This window comes from Oryctolagus cuniculus, chromosome 11 (assembly GCF_964237555.1).
Source record: "Oryctolagus cuniculus chromosome 11, mOryCun1.1, whole genome shotgun sequence".
In the NCBI taxonomy this organism is placed as follows: Eukaryota; Metazoa; Chordata; class Mammalia; order Lagomorpha; family Leporidae; genus Oryctolagus; species Oryctolagus cuniculus.
This window is the reverse complement of record NC_091442.1, coordinates 79,721,161-79,742,278: the sequence shown is the minus strand read 5'-3', so window position 1 is coordinate 79,742,278 and position 21,118 is coordinate 79,721,161. Positions and strand designations below refer to the sequence as shown.

Sequence of the window (21,118 nt, the reverse complement as noted above, 5' to 3'; positions counted from 1 at the left end):
AGAGGGAACTGGAAAAGAGTTTGGTGAAATACTATCAAGGGTCTTAACAAGGCTGATGACTTACATATTTTATTGAATTTTTACTTATTGTTTGTTTGTGAGGCAGAGAGAGAGAGAGAGCCTCCCATCAATAGGTTCACTCCCTAAAGGCCTGTAATGGCTGAGCCAGGCCAAAGCCGAGAACCAGACACTCAATCCAGGTCTCCCTCAGGTGGCAAGGACCAACCACTTGAGTCATCTGCTGCTTCCCAGAGTGTGCACTTGGAGCCAGGACTCAAACCCAGAATGGAATGCAGCTGTCTTAATTGGCATCTTAACCACCAGGCCAGACACCTACCACTGGATATATAATTTGAGATACCATCATCCAAGTCACACCTGGGACAAGAAGTGGAACAAGAACCAACGTCTTTTAGCTATCAAGCCCTTTCTGCGGCAGCAACCTGCCTGTTTATCTGTAGTCATAGAGCTGGTCCTGTATTATGAATAATAATGAACGTCTGTGAAGCGCTTCACAGATGACAGTGCTTTCCCCTTCCCTGTCTCAGCTGATCCTCCCAGGAACCCTGTGGCAGCTGAGCCAAGATACCTCATCTCCATTTGTGCATGAGAACTGGCAGACTGATGGGTTACATTTCACCTAGCCCTCTAGTCAAGGAAGTGACCTCCAAGGCAGTGCAGGCTAGATTTCCTGGCAAACACCTGTCACTCGGAGTTTTATGTGCAGGGACATTGTTAGGGAGTGCTCTTGGAATCAACACCTAAGAGAAAAGCAAGAAAGGCAGCAGAACTGGACAGAAAGGAAAGCAGAGCTGTGATGCAATAGCAGTGGAAATCTGGGCTTACCGTGAGAAACTCCAGAATGACCCTTCAGAGTAGTCCTGAGTTGCAGCAAAGAGGCCAGGCTTTTACTTACTAGAGCAGCTTCTACCAGCCATTGAGTACAGAACAGACCTACCAAGAAGAGGTAACCTGCACTTGTCAGCCCTCTGTAGCCAAGACAGTCTGATGAAGGGCTTGCCATTAGCATTGCTTTCAGCAGTTAGGGAATGAGTAAGTGACTGGTGAAGAGATCTGGGTGTAGTCCAGTGTCCAGTACCTAGCTGAGTAGCCTTGTAAGAGAATCTTAGAGATAAATACATCAATCTCAACCCCTTGTTTTATACATACAGAAATTTGCACCCAGACAGAATGAGTAATATGTCTAGGATCAAGAAGATACAAATGAGTGGGTGTTGGTCCTAGTAATTAAGACACTGATTAGAATGCCCGCATCCCACATCAGACTTCCTGGGCTTGACTCCTAGTTCCAGTGCCCAATTCCAGCTTCCTGCTAATGGGAACTCTGGGGGACTCTAATGATCACTTAAGTTGTTGGGTTCTTGCCACCCACCAGAGAGACCTGGATTGAGTTCCTGACTCCTGGCTTCCACCAAGCCCAGTCCTGGCCACTGCAGGCATTTGGGGAGTGGAACAGCTAATGGGAATACTCATTCTCTTTGTGTCTCTCTGTCTCTCTCTGTTTCTCTGCCTCTCAAGTAAAAAAAAAAAATTTAAAGATGGAAACAGAGCAGTCACAAATCAGGTTTGCAAATTCCCATTGCAGTCCCTTTCCCACTACCACCTTCAGTGTCAGGAGAGCAAGATAGAATGGAGCAGGGCAGTACTAGACCGCAGTTGACATTCTGCCCACCCCAGACCTCGGAGCACAGCTCGCTTGTTCTTGCTTTTTCCGTTTGATGTAGACGTAAGTACAATCATGACCTAACACCCCTCTTGCTTTAAGTATTAAACTGTGGTGAAAATACATCGAAGTGTGTGGATCCATTCTGAATCACTCCCTCACCAGGAAGAAAGTAGGAACTCATTGTTCCTGTGAGGACAGGTACCAGGGAGCAGCAGAGGAGGTCTACCCAGCAAGCCTGAGCCACCCCCCTCCTCTGCCTTTTGGAATAGCTAGATAACCAAGGCATGGTGTTCTGTGAGCGCCTGTAATGGGAAGGCATTGGGCCCCAAATTGTGAGAAATAAGACATACGGAACGTGCTCCCTGACCTCCACAAGTGTAGTCTCATTATTGAGACATGACACATACCCAGGAAGTTAAATACCAATATGCTGCGCTCTCTTATATTAACTCCAAGAGCCAGAGGGATGATAACACAAATGGGAAAGAGGGGGAAAGCTAAGGTTTATTGAGTGCTCACTATATGCCAGAGACTTAGAACTCTCGAGGTTGGTATTTTTATGAATTTCATTTTCAGTTGAAAGAATTAAAGTACAGTGAGATGAAGGAACTTGCCCACGTTCACACGGTTGATAAGTAGCAGAGGCGAGTACGCTGGCCCTAATTCTGCAAACATTAACTGTTTCCCGTATTGCTTTCCCCTAGACACTACTGGGTATCAATAACCTGCAGGATACCTTTTCTTGGAGCTCTAGAAAAGACAATTTCCAGTTTACACCCACAAAAAGCTCATGTTTAGATGCAGAATTTCCAGAATGTCTGCTTTTAGCTGCTTCTTGATTTACCAATGATTTGTACACTAAAGAGAGTTTATGAGGGCACTTCAAAAAGTTCATGGAAGAGTAGCACTGAAAGATAAGTTAATTTTTCTATTAAAGAACGTTTGAAATCCTTGCATAATTTCTCCATAATATGCATTGTCCAAAAACTTTTTGAAGACCTTTCATATGTGACCTCACGCAATTGTTTAACCTCTTTGTGTCTCAGTTTCTTCATCAGTAGACTGGAAAAATACTAATACATATGCCAAGGATCAGATGAGATGCATACATGTAAAGCATGTGAAAGCCAGGCACCATAGGAACACTGAATCATTTCCCTGAGAGTTCTTTTGTAGAAGCCGGCATCCGGTTGGCGCACTGGCAGGCACTTTGTGAAATCTGGTGTCTAGATGCAGCGCTGTCAGCTGGGATCACACTGCTGCTGTGTTGGGAGATATTGTCACCCTCCTCTGCTGCCTGCCTTTATGCTGGGCAGAATGTCACCGTGGCTGAAGCTTCTGCCAATCTGAGGAGCAAGAGAGCCTGTGAATGCAAACTCCATTTTCTTCCAATCATCTTTTACCTATTGCTTATTTAAAGGAAAACACTTTTCAGTTAAACCACTGCTCCATTAAAATCTGAGCATGAAGTGGCTATAGAGTGAGATGTGCACTGATAATTGTCTACCTTCATAATTATTTAAGATACTGTTGACTGGAAGTGAATCCTATACCACAGGAAGAGCAGAATCTTTCTGTTTTAGAATTAAAAAAATTTATTTTAGGGGCTAGGACTGTGGTTTAGCGGGTAAAAGCACTGCCTACAGTGCCAGCATTCCATATGGGCTCCAGTTTGAGTCCCAGCTGCCCCTCTTCCGATCCAGCTCTCTGCTATGGCCTGGGATAGCAGTAGAAGATGGCCCAAGTCCTTGAACCCCTGCACCCACGTGGGAGACCTGGAAGAAGCTCCTGGTTCCTGGCTTCAGATCGGCCCAGCTCCAGCCATTGTGGCCATTTGGGGAGTGAACCAGCAGATGGAAGACCTCTCTCTGCCTCTGCCTCTCTGTAACTGTGCCTTTCAAAAAAATAAATAAATCTTTTAAAAAAAGTTTATTTTGGAGAAAAGAAATTTCTATGAATTACTTGGTTGTTCCAAATGCAGATTCTGTATACTTAGTCCTCTTTCTTAATGGGCCCATCATTAATCTTCCTGGATAAGTTTATTCCATGTGTGGTTTGGAGGCAGGTGCTTGTCCACAAACTATTAGTGGGCTGCAAAAAATTCAGAACAAAATTTAGGAATTAAGAATTTAGAAAAGTCCAGTAGCAATCTGATGTTGCCACTGGACCATCTAAGTCTCTGACCAGAAGGAGGTCTTCGCATGTAGGTCAGTTTGAGAAACTCAAATGGCAGGTCAACTTGGGAGGGACATACATAATTAATCCAATGAAGTAGGCTCACATATCAGTACACAGAGTTCGGAAAGGAAACACTGGTCCTTTGCTATGGATAGTTTGGGAGAAAAACATTAGATCATTCTCTATATTTGCTTAAAATATATTTTCTTAGCTGTTTTCCAATTAACTGATCCTACTGACTGCTCTCTCAGCACTGGTGAACATCGAATTACAAAGATATAATTGTTCTTCACTTGGAAAGAATATAGACTCCACCCACATTATTTCCCTTCATCTCCAAATATTATAAGCATCCACCAATGACAGATAAATTTATGACATTCACAGAGATGCCATGCAAAATGTGTAAAAGGAGGGGCAGATTGTAACCCATTTCTCGTTGGAGCCACTTCATTCCCCATGAACCTTCTGTCTGGTACTCATTAGGCCTGTACTGATACTTTTCAGCCATGAACATATGGCCTTGTTTGTATTTTCCAGTGTTAGTATGGTGGGAACAAATTGTACTTTTAGCTGATTCCTGCCTTTTTTCATCCTTGCTAAAAAGTCTCTTTTTTTAATAGGAAAATATATTTGTTGATCGATCAAGGATGGTCCCGAAGACTCCGATAAAAAATGAACCAATTGATTTATCGAAGCAAAAAATCTTCACTCCAGAAAGAAATCCTATTACTCCGGTTAAGCTTGTGGAGAGGCAGCAGGCAGAACCATGGACACCCACAGCTAACCTGAAGATGCTCATTAGTGCTGCCAGCCCGGACATAAGGGACCGGGAGAAGAAAAAGGAGCTGTTCAGACCTATTGAAAATAAGGATGATGCATTTACAGACTCTCTACAGGTAAACAGACTGCACCCTGAGGGCTGGTACAGAACTGAAAAATTGTACTTGGATATTAAAGTCATGGACTTCACAATGTTTTAGTTCCTGTTGAGCCAAAAGTACTGTTAAACTTAATATCTTTTTATTTAAGCTGAATTCTTGCTCTATACCTTATTTTTAATTATAAATTCTTCATTTCTGTATGGTACTCCTGTGACATAACACGTTTTAAAATATTTTTTTGAGTATGATTTTGAAACTTTTTAATGGAATCTAGGATTTTGGATTTTGTTTTTTAAATACTACCATGAATTTTGATTTTCTTTCGATTTTAAGGATAATATTAATCTAAATATTTTTGGCTTAGGAAATTCCATTATTGTCATATATGTTCAGTTCAGTGGTTTGGAGCTTTAGTAAAGTTAAACCATCTTTAAATTATCTGTCCTGTGGGAACCAGAACTGTGCACTAAGCACCAGGTCTGTATACTAGACAGTCATCAGCAATGTTCACTAGTACTTGGAAATGAATGCCTCAAATGTGAGTGGCCATAAAATAGACTTTTAATCTTTTTATAACTGGCTCGTTACCCTTTGATAGACTATTTGAAATGATATTATAAAATATACTTATCATGCATGCAATACCTTTAACACACATAAATCTACCTCTTAGCCAAAAAACCAGAAGAGAACTATTAATTTACATCAGAATAGCCACTGTCTTGAATTTATGTTTATCATTTCCATGCCATTTTTAATTCACTCTATCATTTGTCTGTAGTTTTTGTGGGTTTTTTTTTTTTGGGGGGGGGGTGAGGTAGGCTTTCTAAAATTGAAACTATATGTAGTATGCAGTTTTCAGGGACTTTTTTTCAGTCAGCATACACCCATTTGTGTTTTTACGTGTAGCTGTAATTCTCTCATTTTTTTGCTGTGTGGTATTCCATTGCATGTATACAACACTTCTATCCATTCTCCTGTTTATATTCTCTTTAGTTGCTTGCAATTTAGGATAATACAAACTGTGAAGATATGATATGCTTGTTCATCATTCCTGGTGTATATAGACAAGAATTTGCCTAGGCCAGTGGTTTGCAAAGTGTGATCTGGGGATTTCAGTGTTCCAAGGAATATTTCTGGGGATCAAGAGTTGAAAACTATTTTCATAATAATAGACATTTGCTGTTTGAACTCTCATTTTCTTCTGAGCACACAGTGGAGTCTGTTACTACATGATGTTGATATTGCAACAGATTGAATACAAAAGCGAACATGAGAATACAGCTCTCTTATGAAGCCAGACACTAAAGAAATTTGAAAAAATTTTACATAAACACTTAGCCTTTTCTCACTAAATGGTTTAACTGTTTCTGTTTAAATTTCTATTATAGTGAATATCAGTACATAAAACCCATAAACATGAAAATCTCTCTGGGTTCCTAAGTAAATTTTTAAGAAATAAGGGGATCCCGTGGACAAAATTTGAGAACTGTTTTGAGGTATACACTTAGTAGTGAAATCACTAAGTCATTGGTTAGACATATGTTCACAGGATAATTCCAAATGGCTTTTCAAAGTACTGTTTGCTTCTACCAGCAAAGTGTAAATGTTGTTGATCCCAGTGTTTGATAGTGTTAACATCACTAATTTCTGCCAATCTAGTGGGTGTGCAGTTTATCTCTTATTGTGATACATTCATTTTCTTTTCCTTGATTACTCATGAGTTAAGCTGTTTTCCATATGATTACTGGCCACCAGATTTTTTTCCTCTCCTGTGCAGTGCCTGTTGTTTGAAAAGCAGAGATATAGAGAGAGAAGGAGAGAGAGGGATCTTCCATCTGCAGATTCACTCCCCAAATGGCTGCAATGACTGGGGCGAGGCCAGGCCAGGAGCTTCTTCTGGGTTTCCCACATGGGTGCAGTAGGTGTAGGGCTCAAGTACTTGAGCTGTCTTCTACTGTTTTCCCAGATGCATTAGTGGGGAGCTAGGTCAGAAGTAAAGCAGCTGGGACTCAAACTGGTGCTAAATACAAATATTCTTAAGTTTAGCATAGTTCCATGTATAAATGCTATACCATAAGAGTATTTCCATGTATAAAGAAATCCTTTGAGGTGGGTATTGTGATGTAGCAGGTTAAGCACCACTTGGAATGCTCACATCCCATATTGGAGTGCTAAAGGATCCTGGCTGCTCCACTTTCCATCACACTTCCTGCTAATGCATCGTGTGAGGTGGCAGATGATTGCTCAAGTGCTTGGGCCCTTTCCTCCCATATTAGAGACCTGGTTGGAATTCTGGGCTCCTGGCTTCAGTCTGACCCATCCCTGCTCATTCCAGGCATTTGAGGTGTGAACATGTGGATGAAAGATTGATCTCCCTCCCTCTCTCCTTCCCCCTCTCCTCTGCCTTTGAAATAGATGAAAAACAAATAAACATTAAAAGAAGAAATCTCTCCTTCTCCCAAGGTTAAGAAATAATCTCTTGTATTTTCCTCATTGAAAATTTATATGTTTGAATCCTTGATTTCTTCAGAATTGCTTTTTTGTGTATGATGTGTGTCTGAAAGACAGCTTTGATTTTCTCTGTGTAAGCAGTTGTCATCTTCCCCTTCTGTGGCACTGCTACCTCTGTCATATGTCTAAGTTCCATTTATGTGCATGTCTGTTTCTGGACTTTTTTGTTCCATTGACCAATGTGTCCATCCCTGCACCAGTATCAACCTTGATAATGAAGTAAAGCAGGACCCTCGACTTAGTTTCTTTAACACATATGGGCTGCTTTTAGTTCTTTGCTCTTCCATATATACTTTAGATTGAATTTTAGTTGGAATTACATTGAATCTGTGCATTAATATGAGAATCTCTTTGTGGTGCTTTGTGTTCCTATCCATGAAGATAGAATATTTCCTAAAAACCCTGTCATTTTTGTTGCTTTTATTAATGCCTTTTGAATTCATTTTCTATTACTTTTATATATGAATGCAGCTGATTTTTACCCATTTTGTGTTAAACTTTACTAAATACTCTTATTGTTTTTAATAATTTGATTGAGGTTCTTAAGTGTTTTTTATGTGAACAGTCTCATCTTACTCAGAATGAAAGTTTTGCTTATTCTTCTCAGTCCCTGGGCCTCCATTTTTTTTTTTTTTTTTTCTTGTCCTCGGGCTCTTACCAGATTCTCCAGTGGAAGAGAGGTAGTCAGAGTAGATGTCCTTACATTTTCCTGATTTCAGGGAAATGCTTCAAAGGTTTTCCTGTTAGATGTTTGCTGTTGGGTTTTCATGAATATGCTCCAGTGAAGGAATTCTGTTCTATTCCTGGTTTTCTAATGACATTTTTTAAAATCATACAATGAGTATTAAATTTATCAAATGTTCTTTTTGGGTCTTTTGAGATAATCATATCACTTTTCTCCTTGAATATGTTCATTGAAAAGTCTTACTTTCTTGGGGTTGATTGGAGCACCTTTTTCACACAGGTCAGTTTTTGAGGCAAGAATGCTAGTTTCATCTACTTAACAATAACAAATAATAAAGAAGAATATGATTTAACTACCCTTGTTCAGTTTCATCAACCTTAAATTAATTGTAAAATAGAAAGCAGGTTGTTGATACAGAGTAGGCCAGTGCTTCTCAAACTTTGAAGATTCCATTGCAGCTGGTCTGGGATGAGGCCTGAGAGTCTGCTTCCCTAGCAAGCTCCTTGTAAACTTATTCCACAAGTCCAAAGAGCACACTAGTAGTTAGGGTGTAGGAACCCAAAAATAACTGCATTTTACATTTTTCTATAACTTTTAGCCGGCCTTAAATTGCAAAGGAGAAAAAAAATCCAGTCCAGAGAAGGTGACAGGTTAAACATGAAGCAAATAGATTAGGAAATGTGTCCCAACCAGAATCTCAGATGGTATGCATTGTAATGTCCCCCAGCTTGCCAGTACCGACCGTTGCAATCTCTCCGTTAGGATGTTAACTGTGATATCTCCTCCCTCCCTTCTGTCTGCCCTTTGTAGCTTGATGTTGTTGGGGGCAGTGCTGTGGACGAATTTGAAAAGCAAAGGCCAAGCAGAAAACAGAAAAGCTTAGGACTCCTGTGCCAGAAGTTTCTAGCTCGCTATCCAAGTTATCCCTTGTCAACCGAGAAAACCACCATCTCCCTAGATGAAGTTGCTGTCAGTCTTGGTATGTATCACCAGATTAAGACCTCCATGGGAAACTGGTTTCCGTGGGCAGGTGGAAGTCTTCAGGTGGTCTCTTGTTAATTAAGAATGGCTCTTCATAAGGACAAAGACGGGGGAGCAGGCAGAGCCTCCTTCATCATTATAAAATTTCTCTTCATTATGTGTAGGATTCTAGGGAGCCTGCTAGACCTGAGGACCGGACAAAAATTCAGGTTTTTTAGCCTTAATAATTTTTGAAGAGGCAATAGTTTTTAATGTGGCATATGTCATAAAAATTAACATCACATTTTAAATTCATCTTTAGATTCGAGCAATATTTAGAAATACCCTGATTTTTGTTTCTCATAATGCTTTTAAGAGTTCAGAATTGAAATTATTTCTTGTGTAACACAAAATTTGAGAGCCAGGCCATTATAATTGAAGCCCATAGCATGATGGTCTCAGCAAAGCTGTCAAACTTAAAAAAGCATGTCTGGACATAGATAGCTAAGCCTTATAACAAAGACAAGTACATGCACATGGCATGATTATATGTATGCATGATGCAGCTGCTTCAAAATAGAGACCCCTAGTGGACATGGACTACAGCTTAAGGATGAATTTATATTGGAAATCATCAAAAAAGCAGAAATCACAATGATTTTAAAGTGTCAGGTATTCTCTTTTAAAATAAGAAGGTTTTATATACAGGAAATAAAAAAAATTCTGAAGAAATCAGCAAGATAAGTAAATGGTGGATTATATTTTTATTTTCTTAGTTCTAGTCTTAAGAGAATTGTGCTGCAGTAGATCATTATTAATCTGAGTAATTCAACCTGACAGCAAAGATTTTGGTTGTTGGAAACTGAGATGATGGGGAGACAGTGGGTTGTGGGAAGATCACGGACTGGGCTTTGGGTCAGGTCAGGCCAGGTTTGAAGCCCAGCTCTCTAGCTTATAGGCGGTAAGAACTTTAAAAAGCTAATTGACTTTTTTTTTTTTTGTCTGTAACAGAGGGACTATATAACATCTACATTGCAAAGACACAGCAGAGTTGGGGATAATGCCAGCAACACACCTTGTTCAATGCCTGGCATGGGTAGCTCTTCCACCTATTATTATGTGAAACAATTTCTGCTGAACTCGTACTGGAGTTCATCTCTGTAGCTTTCCAGTCAGACTCTAGAGCTCAGAAGAGGAACGGAGTGCAGGGGTTGGAGAGTCATTCTGGGACCCTGAAGTATAATACCATGTCCTAGGTTTGGTAGCGTTCAGAAAGACACAGAAGTGAGCCTCTGGACAGAGGCAAGGTGAAGGGCTAGTTGAGGCACAGGATCCTGGAAACTAGTCTCACAGAAGAAGATGAGGGTAAACCAACGTATCCTCAATCCTTTGTCCTTTCCATTGGGGTTCCTGAAGCCCATGTTTTCCATAGGCCCGACTTCTATCAAGGGGTCTTCCACTGATGTTATTGAAGAAGACAGATTAGATGTTGGAGGGCTATGTTACAGGTCCCACAAAGGGAAAAAATATGGGGGAACATCAACCTTCATGGGGGCTGCATATTATCTTTTAGATTCCTATGTAATGGCTGCCTGTTGCAGAACTCCAGAGATTTTTAAACACCTGCTTCCTAATGCCTTATGATCACCTGCCAAATGTTTATGAAAATGGGGTCCATTGCTGGAAGCTGTTTCTCTTGGAGTTGAGTCCAAACTCCCTACTACATCCCAGAGTACAAGCCCCAGGACCAGGATTTAATCAGGTATATGCAGAGCATGTTGCACTGTTTCCCAGATTCTGGTGCCATGTAGATTTGGCATTGGTATTATGGGTAAGAATTTAAAGTACTGGAAAATAGCACAGCCTAGGAAGCTATTTTAGTGAGTGGAAAATAGCACAACTTCGGCAGCTATTTTAATGGACTGAGGGTTGCTTTTGATAAGGTCCGTTGGGAACCAAGGAAAGCACAACAGTTGGTAATAGGATGACCTCAATACAAAAAGATAAGGAGTCTGAATGCCAGGGAAAACCTGACAGCAAGCCCCCAGAGTATCCTGTGGGTCTGGAGACTTGTGAAATAGAACTTTTAATGCACCTGCCAGTGGTGTACATGGACTTAGTCCAAGCTGTGTAGTTGAATAATTAAGCAAGCAAGCCATTGCCGCGTTAGTTTTCACCAAAAGCACCTACTAAGCATACAGTGGGCATATTAAGCATCATCTTACTCTCCCACTGTTCAGAAACTTCTATGTTCCCTTCTTGGGCTGTCTGGCCACTAGATGGAGACTTAACAGCTTGTTATCAAATATAAAATAACAAAACAGCCTGGCATATGACTGGCTTTGGGGTGTCTTGGTTGCATTCACATGACATTCCTAATGGGAAAGTGTATAGATGTTGCATTGCAAACAAGATGTGAGAAGATAGGAAAACAAACTGGAATAAAGAACCAGGAGTTCTGGACAAGGGACTGCTGGCTGCTTCTGCCAGCACCTTCCAGCAGGCATCTGGCACCAAAGCCTGAGCTTCTAAGGGTGACTGAGCCTCCCAGAGTCAGGAGCGGAAACGTCCTGATGGACTGTGAAATGCTGCTTCATGCATGTGATAGAACTTCCTCTCAGCTCCACAGTTTTCGTTGTGATTCGGTGCATTTCTCATTTTCAATCATTGAAGGACCAAAAGCTACAGTCACTGAGTATTTCCTGATTTTACAACAACTCCTGTCAAGTGAAAAGAAACAGGGCATCTTTTTACCTGGGCTGGCTTTCTTTCTGCAGGATGCCTGAGGCTTTTGTTAGGATCCTTAGCTGCGAGCAAAGGGGCCTGTGGCACATCAGAATGAGTCACAGACGTGCGATTTTGAAAGTCTGTTTCTACTGTGACCTCTTATGCTAACTGGGATTTTAGGTGTCTCCAACGCTATGCAAAAGTATTTAGCTACAATTAACATCTAGGGGGAACCCTTTACATTTATGGTCATGTTTTTTGTTTGTTTTTGTTTGTGGGTTTTGTTTGTTTGTTTGTTTTTTGTTTTTTTTTTTTTTTTGACAGGCAGAGTAGACAGTGAGAGACAGAGACAGAGAGAAAGGTCTTCCTTTGCCGCTGGTTCACCCTCCAGTGGCCGCCACGGCTGGCGCACTGCGGCTGGTGCACCACGCTGATCCAATGGCAGGAGCCAGGTACTTATCCTGGTCTCCCATGGGGTGCAGGGCCCAAGGACTTGGGCCATCCTCCACTGCCTTCCCGAGCCACAGCAGAGAGCTGGCCTGGAAGAGGGGCAACTGGGACAGAATCCGGCACCCCGACCGGGACTAGAACCCGGTGTGCCGGTGCCACAAGGCGGAGGATTAGCCTAGTGAGCCGCGGCGCCGGCCTATGGTCATGTTTAATTCTGATCATTGTGTAAGATAAATACTAAGACATGGAAGGTTAAGTAACTTCCTGGGATCACCCAACTAATAAGGAATAAACCAGGGATTCGTATCCAGGCAATTTAACCCAGAACCCTCTCCTATACTTAATTACCTTAAATATTCCTGGTAAATTTGATGAAAATCTCATAATCATAGCAGTTTTGGAAGTGTTGAGAGAGCAGGTAGGAAGCTGATGAACATGGACAGCCTGTACTGGAATCTCTGTGCTTCACTTCTGGCCTCGTTGGCAGTTGTTGATAGCCACAGTGAACAGAAGGAGGCTGGTAGATAGCTCCAGCCCTGGCTATTGATTGCTCCAACAATTTGAGAAGGGTACCCTGGGTTTCCAGTTCTCCTCAAATTGGATTCCTGAGTTTCCGGTTCAAAATAGGAAATAATAATACTTAGCATCCACCATCATTACTCAGCCATTAAGAGTTATCAAGGTAACTTTTACATTGTTCAAACTCCAGGAAAGAACAGTATTATCCAATAATGAAATGCCAGTTATTGGGTATAGTTTGTTCTATAGTATGTATAATTAGAAATACAAGTCAAAATCAACAATCATTCATCAAGTGTTTATTAGACTATCAGTGTTAACAAGCTGAAATGTTTGTATGGTTTGCCAAATAAGCTAAAATATAGTGCTATACTCTATATGTCATATAGACAGACCTATCACCATCTCTAGATAGATGTTTTATCCTTGATCTGTTTTGAGGGTTGGGTCTCAAGAAGAAAAAAGAAAAATCTCCATTGCTTCTGTTCCTACAATTTGAATGTATTGATCCAGTATGCTTGCTGGGTATGACATTGGGCATCATGCAAAGTAGTTCACAGACATGACCCTGGCCCTCAGAGAATTTATCTTCAGAAACGTTTGTATGATGTCTGTTGACTTCTGTTTGTCCTAACAGGTGTTGAAAGGAGACGCATCTATGACATTGTAAATGTGCTAGAGTCACTGCATCTGGTCAGCAGAGTGGCCAAGAATCAGTATGGCTGGCATGGACGGCACAGCCTGTCCAAAACTCTGAGGAACCTCCAGAGACTAGGAGAGGAGCAGAAATACGAAGAGCAGATGGCATTCCTCCAACAGAAGGAGCTGGCCCTGATGGAGTATAAATTTGGAGAACGTAAAAAAGATGGCTATCCGGACTCCCAAGATCAGCAGTTGTTGGATTTCTCTGAACCCGACTATCCCTCTTGTGAGTCTGTGGGAGTGTTGCGAGCAATGGCAGAGAGTGATGGTCTCTTCTGAAGAGATTGCCTGCTGAATTGGGAAGTGGCAGATTGACAGCCCTAGAGGAAGATGTCCTCTTATGCTCTCTGCTCAAGAAAGGGAGACAGATGGCCCCCCAACTGGGCTGCCCACTCGACCTCGCTTAAAACCTGTCTGGTGGCAGCTCACTTGGTGTTTGGCAGATTTGGGCTGTTCATCGCCAACAGTGCTCCCATTTTAGATTTGACGGCCCTGTGCTATTTTCTTTTTATGAGACTTTAAGTAAAATTTACCTTGAAGGAATTATCTTTTCAAATAATTGTATTTAATTATATATTGGAGGTTAGTTAGGAAGGCACCCCCTACCAGAAAATGTTAATGAGAAAGACAGATAACCCCAGCTTTCATTTGGTGCAGAAATTTGTATTATTCTCACCAACCCAGCTCACATTTCTCCTCTTTTGTAGCCATTGATCATCATTCTTACTTCCCTACCCATTGCTAATGTGACACAGTACAAGCATCAGTCACATTTCACTTAAAAATATTAGAAATGGAAAGAGATGGGCCTGATTTTTATTTGATTCGAGCCCTCATGGCTTTTCATTCCACCCCATGAGCTAGTCCTTCTCCTAATAACCAGGAAACACAGCCTTCTGTTAGGGAGGGTTTGTCTGCCATCCACAGGAACACACATCCATTCAGTCTCTTACTTAGATATAGTTTATTTATTCACCTATTTCTGAAAAGAAATGGGATATTATGGGCACAGAGAAATAAAATGTCCTTGCCTTTGAGAAGAGAGTTGGTCCTGGAAATAGTTGCTGATCCCACCCTGTCCTTGCTCCATTAATCCATTCAAAATGTTGTTTTAGGAGAACTGCATGGGTTCTAGCAAAATAAAGTTTAAGTAGAAAGCATCACAAGAAGTATACAATGTATATGTTCAGAGTTCAGGCCAACTGTGGAATAGTTTTATGAGTTGTAAGAAAATCTGTCATTTCCTTAAGAGCTGACTTCTGTGATGTGGGTCCAGTAGGCTGCTGACTATATCTCAAAGTTCATCTTTCCATGTGTTGGTAGATGTAAGTGTTCTGGCCAACTGTAAGGACAAGTTCTTATGGTAAACCTACTTTTTGATGCTTTTGTTTCATTCCCTTTGTAGCATCTGCACACAGTAGGAAAGACAAGTCTCTGAGGATCATGAGCCAGAAGTTTGTCATGCTGTTCCTTGTCTCCAAAACCAAGGTTGTTACCCTGGATGTGGCTGCCAAAATACTGATAGAAGAAAGCCAGGATACCCCAGACCACAGTAAATTTAAAAGTAAGACTTTTCACCTAAATCATCCACTTACCATCCTAGAAGGGGTGAGATTTCAAGATTTTCAAAGCTTTTTCCTGTCTCCTGCCTCTGAGATAATATATGTGTGTGTTTATACGTATAAACCACACACATATATAAGGCCTTTAATAAATGCGCTCATTTTCGTGCTATGAGAGATGTTAGAATTCCCCTTGAGGTCCTGTTAGATGCCTTCCTCCACAGTTCTGGTGAACAGTGAGCAGCAGAATGCCCTCCTGAACAACAGTCAGGGAGCATGTGAATTGGTTTACATTTCTCTTTAGTTTTGCTTGCATCTAAGGCGGAATGTCTGAGTTTTCTTTCCCCTTTTTTCCCCACCCCCTGCATACTCCTCTGAAGGGTGGAGATGAGAGTTGTCTACAGGTAAGAACCGGAGGAATGACCAGGGTACGGGTGGTGGGACGTGGCTGCTGGACAGGGAGTGAGTTCCCGAGTTTTATACCCACTGCAGTGTCTTTTTCTGCTAGAGTTTGGATCCTGAGCCATTGTCCTAAGAAGCCAGGAGCTCAGCATTCTCTGACTTTGTTCACAGCTGAAATGACATTCACCTGTGGGTGGAATGCTACATAAAACCTAGCCCAGTCTGGACTGGAAAGAAAGCTGCATTGGGGGTGAATGCTTGATGATTCTGGACAATAATTCAACTCCTTTGCTATATCTGATCCCTGATGTGCAGTGGGCTTCCTCCCTGGAAATGGACTTGTTGAGTCAAAAATACTTTGAGATCATTGTCCTTCCTATTTAACACATCTGTGCCTTCTGGGGTTTTCCTCTAGTTGTGAATTTAAGTCTCTCCCTTAAACCTCCTAATATTCAGGGAATGCACACCCCAGTCCTTCCCACTGGTGGCAGGAACTCTAGGTCTTTAGGTGAGGAGCTGCCTGTCTTTATTTAATACCATTCCACCTCCTGACCTTGAATCCTGGGCATCCTATGTGCTAGGAGTACAGCCTCAAGGGAAGCTCTGGGAAATCCCTGGCTGTCACAGGCTGGTGGAGCTAGTACCACAACCTCCTGCTGGGAGATACCTTTTGAAATGCCACCTATCAGAATTACACTTCCTCAGCTTTTAATGAAGCCCATTTCTCCCCTGTTGTTTTTGTAGCCATGGTGGTCCCTGCTTGCCACCTGGTGCTTCTTGTCAGAGGTGTGAAGTTTTAGAAAGGGAAGGACACACTGACTTTCGCTTATTGTAAGCCTTCAGATACATCAGATGTGTAAATCCTGGGTGATTTCAGGACAGAGCCATTGGTCTCCCATCCCACCCCACTGCTTTCCACTTGAGGTTTATGTGGTGGCCAAGAAACCTTACCTGTCCTGTAAGTTGAACTGTCATTGTGTTTTATATCTTCAAGCTAAGGTACGGCGCCTCTATGACATAGCCAATGTTTTGACCAGCCTGGCTCTGATAAAGAAAGTGCATGTAACAGAAGAACGAGGCCGTAAACCTGCCTTCAAATGGATTGGGCCAGTGGACTTCAGCTCCAATGGTAAGGAAGCATGGCTGGGCCAGGGACCTATTTGATTTTTAATCCCCAATTCCTTTTCCAACTCCTGTAGCTTACCCTACAGTGAGATTGATCTTCTTTTTCCATAGTCTACACCACATACAAAATTAGACTGGTGATTTCACTCAGAACAGTGACCATTTGCCCACAGATTATCTCACACGGTAGGAAAGGAAATGCTGATGGCTTATAATGTGGGAGTTCCTCTAGCGTTAAGAATATTTTGTCCCAAAGCTTTTTCCTAGAAGTTTGGAACTGAGAATTTTTTAAAACTCTGGTTGTTTCTGTATTAGCAGAAGAAAACCTTGTTTTTCTCAAAAATGTAAAATGATAACATAAAAATTACATCAATTACTATACCAAAACTAATATGTGGTACAACTACTTTTTTTTTTTTTTTTTTTTTTTTTTTTTTTTTTTTGACAGGCAGAGTGGATAGTGAGAGAGAGAGACAGAGAGAAAGGTCTTCCTTTTGCCGTTGGTTCACCCTCCAATGGCCGCCACAGCTGGTGCGCTGCGGCCGGCACACCGCGCTGATCCGAAGGCAGGAGCCAGGTACTTCTCCTGGTCTCCATGGGGTGCAGGGCCCAAGCACTTGGGCCATCCTCCACTGCACTCCTGGGCCACAGCAGAGAGCTGGCCTGGAAGAGGGACAACCAGGACAGAATCCGGTGCCCCGACCGGGACTAGAACCCGGTGTGCCAGTGCCACTAGGTGGAGGATTAGCCTATTGAGCCGCGGCGCCGGCCACAACTACTTCTAAATATAGATTGGGTGCAATGAGCACTTTTATAATTTATTTAAAAGGTTGAAGATAATCATTTTGCTAAACTAGAGTAAAAGAGGGTATTATCTTCTGCCACAGGTAATATCTGAGCAATCCTGTCCTAGATCCGACTGTACCAGCTACTTTACATATAGTTGTGCTGCCTAGGAAAAAGCCATTAATGTTATTGTAAATTACCCTACTAATTTTATTGTTAGTGATTTAAATTCCTGTGCCTAAGCCATGTTTATAAAGGATGTGGCTCTGTACCTCACTTGTAATACTCTCACTTTGTATCTAGATGAAACACTTGAGATCAGCTATAACTAATTCAGCCCAGTAAGCGTTTACAGACTGTATGCCATGCATAATGCTGCATGTCACAAGAGATTGAGATGTGTGTGATATGGCCCCTGCCTGACTGAATTATACAATTTTGCCATTTCGGCTTCTCTGCCTTTGACTTCTCGTATACTTTTTTTTTTAAGATTTATTTATTTATTTATTTGAAAGTTGGGGTTAGAGAGAGAGAGGGAGAGACAGAGAGAGAAAGATGTTCCATCTGTTGATTCACTCCCCAGATGACTGTAACAGCCAGGGCTGGACCAGGCCAAAGCCAGGAGCTTCTTCTAGGTCTCCCATGTGGACAGCAAGGGCCCAGACACCTGGGCCATCCTCTGCTGGTTTCCCAGGTGTATTAGCAGGGAGCTGGATCAGAAATGGAGCAGCCAGGACACAAACCAGCACCCATATGGGATGCCTTGTTGTAGGCAGCAGTGTCACCCACTGTGCCACAATGCTGGCCCCTCTCTTATTCTTTTAACCTGTGAAGTCTGCTTCTCCTTATCAACATAGAAATATTCTCAACCTTCAGGATCTGGCTCAGTTATCAATGGCTCCATAAAATTTTCCCTGATCACTCAGCAGAGTGTCTAATCTGAATGATGACAGTTTAGTGTTGTGCTGTTGTCCCTGGTGAAGTTGATAGTGTGGTATTTCCATCTATCCTATTTGGAGGCAGACATCATCTTTATTCATCTGTGACCACCTCATAGTTCCCAGAACAGTGTTTTTATTCACTTTAGTCTAAATGATCAGTGAAGCCATCTCATTACATGAAAAGGTTAACTACAGATTATAATCTCCTTAATAGCTATAAGTCTATATTCAGGGTTTCTGTTTAGAAGCTCCTTTTACTTTGAGTTCAATTTCCTCAGATTCTATTTGCTGAAGGTGGAAACTGAAGTCACTAAGTCAAGACCTTTTTTCTTTTCTATTAATCTCTTACTACTATAAATATCCCTGTCAGTGCTGCTTTACCTGTGTCCCACAAATTTTGATGTGTGTGTTATTGATTTTCAATTCCAGATACCTTTTATTTTCTGTTTTGGCTTCTTTGACCCACAACTTAGATGTTTGTTATATAGTTTCCAGATACTCTGTAATTTGCCAGATATCTTTCTATTAATGACTTCTAATTTCATTCCATATGGTCAGGGAACACACTTGGTATAAACTGAATCCTTTTAAAAAACTTATTGAGATTTGTTTTATGGCACAGAGGTGATCCAACCTGGTAAATCATCTGTATACACTTAAAAGTGTTTGTATTCCTATGTGTTGGGTGGCATGACTTGGTTACTGTAGTTAACAGTGTTATCCAATTTTTTTGTATCCTTACTGATTTCATGTTTCCTTATTCCTTGTTCAAGTTCCTTGTGTGTGTTTTTTTTAATTAGTTAGCATAGGTTATATTGTTCATGCTTTTAAACAATTTATACCTAGAGTTAAGGTGAGTTTCTGGTGGGCAGAATATAGTTGAGGTTGTTATATTTTTGCCCTATAATCTGATATTTTCTTCTTTTGAATTGAGTTGAAGCCATTTATATTTCACGTGGTTCATTTTTTTTTTTTTTTAAGATCTATTTATTTGTTTGAAAGGCAGAGCTACAGAGAGGCAGAGGCAGAGAGAGAGAAAGGTCTTATATTTGCTGGTTCCCTCCCCAGATGGCCGCAATAGCTGGAGCTGCACCGATCTGGAGCCAGGAGCTTCTTTTAGGTCTCCCACATGGGTGCAGGGACTCAAGGACTTGGGCTATTTCTACTGCTTTCCCAGGCCATAGCAGAGAGCTGCATAGGAAGTGGAGCAGCTGGGACTTCAACCGGTGCCCATATGGGATGCCAGCACTGCAGGTGGTGGCTTTACTGGCTATGTTACAGCTCCTGCCCCTTCATGTGGTTCTTAATCCATTAGGATTTTAGCTTACCATCTTGTTATTTGTATTCTGCTTGTCCCATCTGCTCATTGTTTCTTTTTTCTCTTTCTCTTTATTTTCCGTTTAATTAGTATTTTTTATGCTTCCAGTTTAACTCCTTTGTTGATTTATTAGCTACGTCTGTTGTATTGTTGACTTACTAGCTATATCTGTTTTATTATTTTAAGAGTTGCTTTAATTTATCACAGTCTACAAGTGATATAATATGTATATTATATAGAAACCTTAAAGTAACCTCCTTTCATTTCTCCTTGCTTGGCTTTCTACTATTACTGTTAAATATTTACTGCTATATATGTTATTAACCCCACAATGCATTATCATTTTTTCTTGGTTAATTATCCTGTAAATATATTTTAATAAGGAAAAAAGGTTTTATTTATCCATGTAGTTACCACTTCCAGTGAATAGCATTACTTTGTGGTATATAGGTTTATGCCTAGTATCATTTTTCTTTAGTGTGATGGACTTTCTTTAACGTCTGTTATACTACAGGTCTGCTGATGATAAATTCTTTGAACTGTTGCATATCTGAAAACATCATTCTTTCACTTTTTTCTGTTGAATTCTTGGTTGAAGGTTTTGGTTTCTTTTTTTTTTTTCCCCCTTTCCAGTGCTTTAAAGAAGTTGCTGCACTGTGTTCTAACTTGCACTATTTTTGACAAGGAATCTACAGTTATTCTGTTCTTCTGTATATAAATTATTGTTCTTCCTTGGTTGCTTTTATGTTTCTCTCTTGACTGGTTGATGGCAGTTTGCTAAAGTGTGATGTGATAGACTTTTCTTTAGGTTTCTTATACTTGAGCTGGTTGAGCTTCTTGCATCTTTATCAGATTTGACAAATTTTCAGCCATTATTTATTTTCCTCAAATACATTTTCTGTCCTCTCATTTCCTGTCCTTTGGAGACTCCATTTATAGTTGACTGTTTGAGGTGGTCCCACAGTTCATGAATGCTTTGCTTGTTTCATTCATTTTTCTCCTTTTCATTCAATCTGGATAATTTCTATTCCTGTGTTTTCAAGTGTACTCTTCTTTGTTCTTCAGTGTTTTATTTGCAAAAGAAAAAAAAGTTTAATCTATCATTAATTCCATGCACTGTGTTTTTCATATCAAATATTGTAGTTTTATCTCTAGAAGTTTGGTTTTGGCCTTTGTTTTTTCCATAGCTGTACTTAAAATATTCAGTCTTTCCTCTGGTCTCTTGAATTATTGGGAAGTAATTCAATACTTGTTTTAATGTGCTGGGCTACTCATCTATCATTGGTGTCACTTCTTTCATTAATTTCAACTGGCTTTTCTCCTCACTGCGGTTTATGTTTTCCTTCTTTTTGTTCCTAATAATTTTTAATTGTATGCTAAACACTGTGAATTAATTATACATTGCTAGGTGCCAAGCATTGCTGTATTCCTAAAAATATTCTTGAGCTTTGCTCTGGGAAGCAGAAAAATTCCTGAAAACAGTGTTCTTTGGGGGTCTTGCTTTTAAGTTTTAGTGGAGAAGACCCCATCTGTAGTAAGTACATTTTCTACACTACTGAAGTAATACCCTTTTTAGTATTTTAATGAGAGCCCCTGATGTGTGAGGACTTTCTGTTGTAGCTATTGGCAGCAGGCACAATCTCCACCTTTGTATGTGCTGCAGAGACTGTTTCTTCAG

The 21,118-nt window shown here is 40.9% G+C and overlaps 1 protein-coding gene across 1 annotated transcript in view; it reads left to right on the top strand.

The window, feature by feature from the left end:
- Positions 1-21,118, top strand: part of E2F7 (E2F transcription factor 7) — a 40,188-nt gene that overhangs the window by 4,911 nt on the left and 14,159 nt on the right. The window contains exons 3-7 of the mRNA XM_008256836.4: positions 4,489-4,764; positions 8,759-8,927; positions 13,242-13,532; positions 14,712-14,870; positions 16,265-16,399. Of these exons, the coding sequence (XP_008255058.2) occupies positions 4,489-4,764; positions 8,759-8,927; positions 13,242-13,532; positions 14,712-14,870; positions 16,265-16,399 (1,030 nt within the window). The remainder of the gene's footprint in view (positions 1-4,488; positions 4,765-8,758; positions 8,928-13,241; positions 13,533-14,711; positions 14,871-16,264; positions 16,400-21,118) is intronic.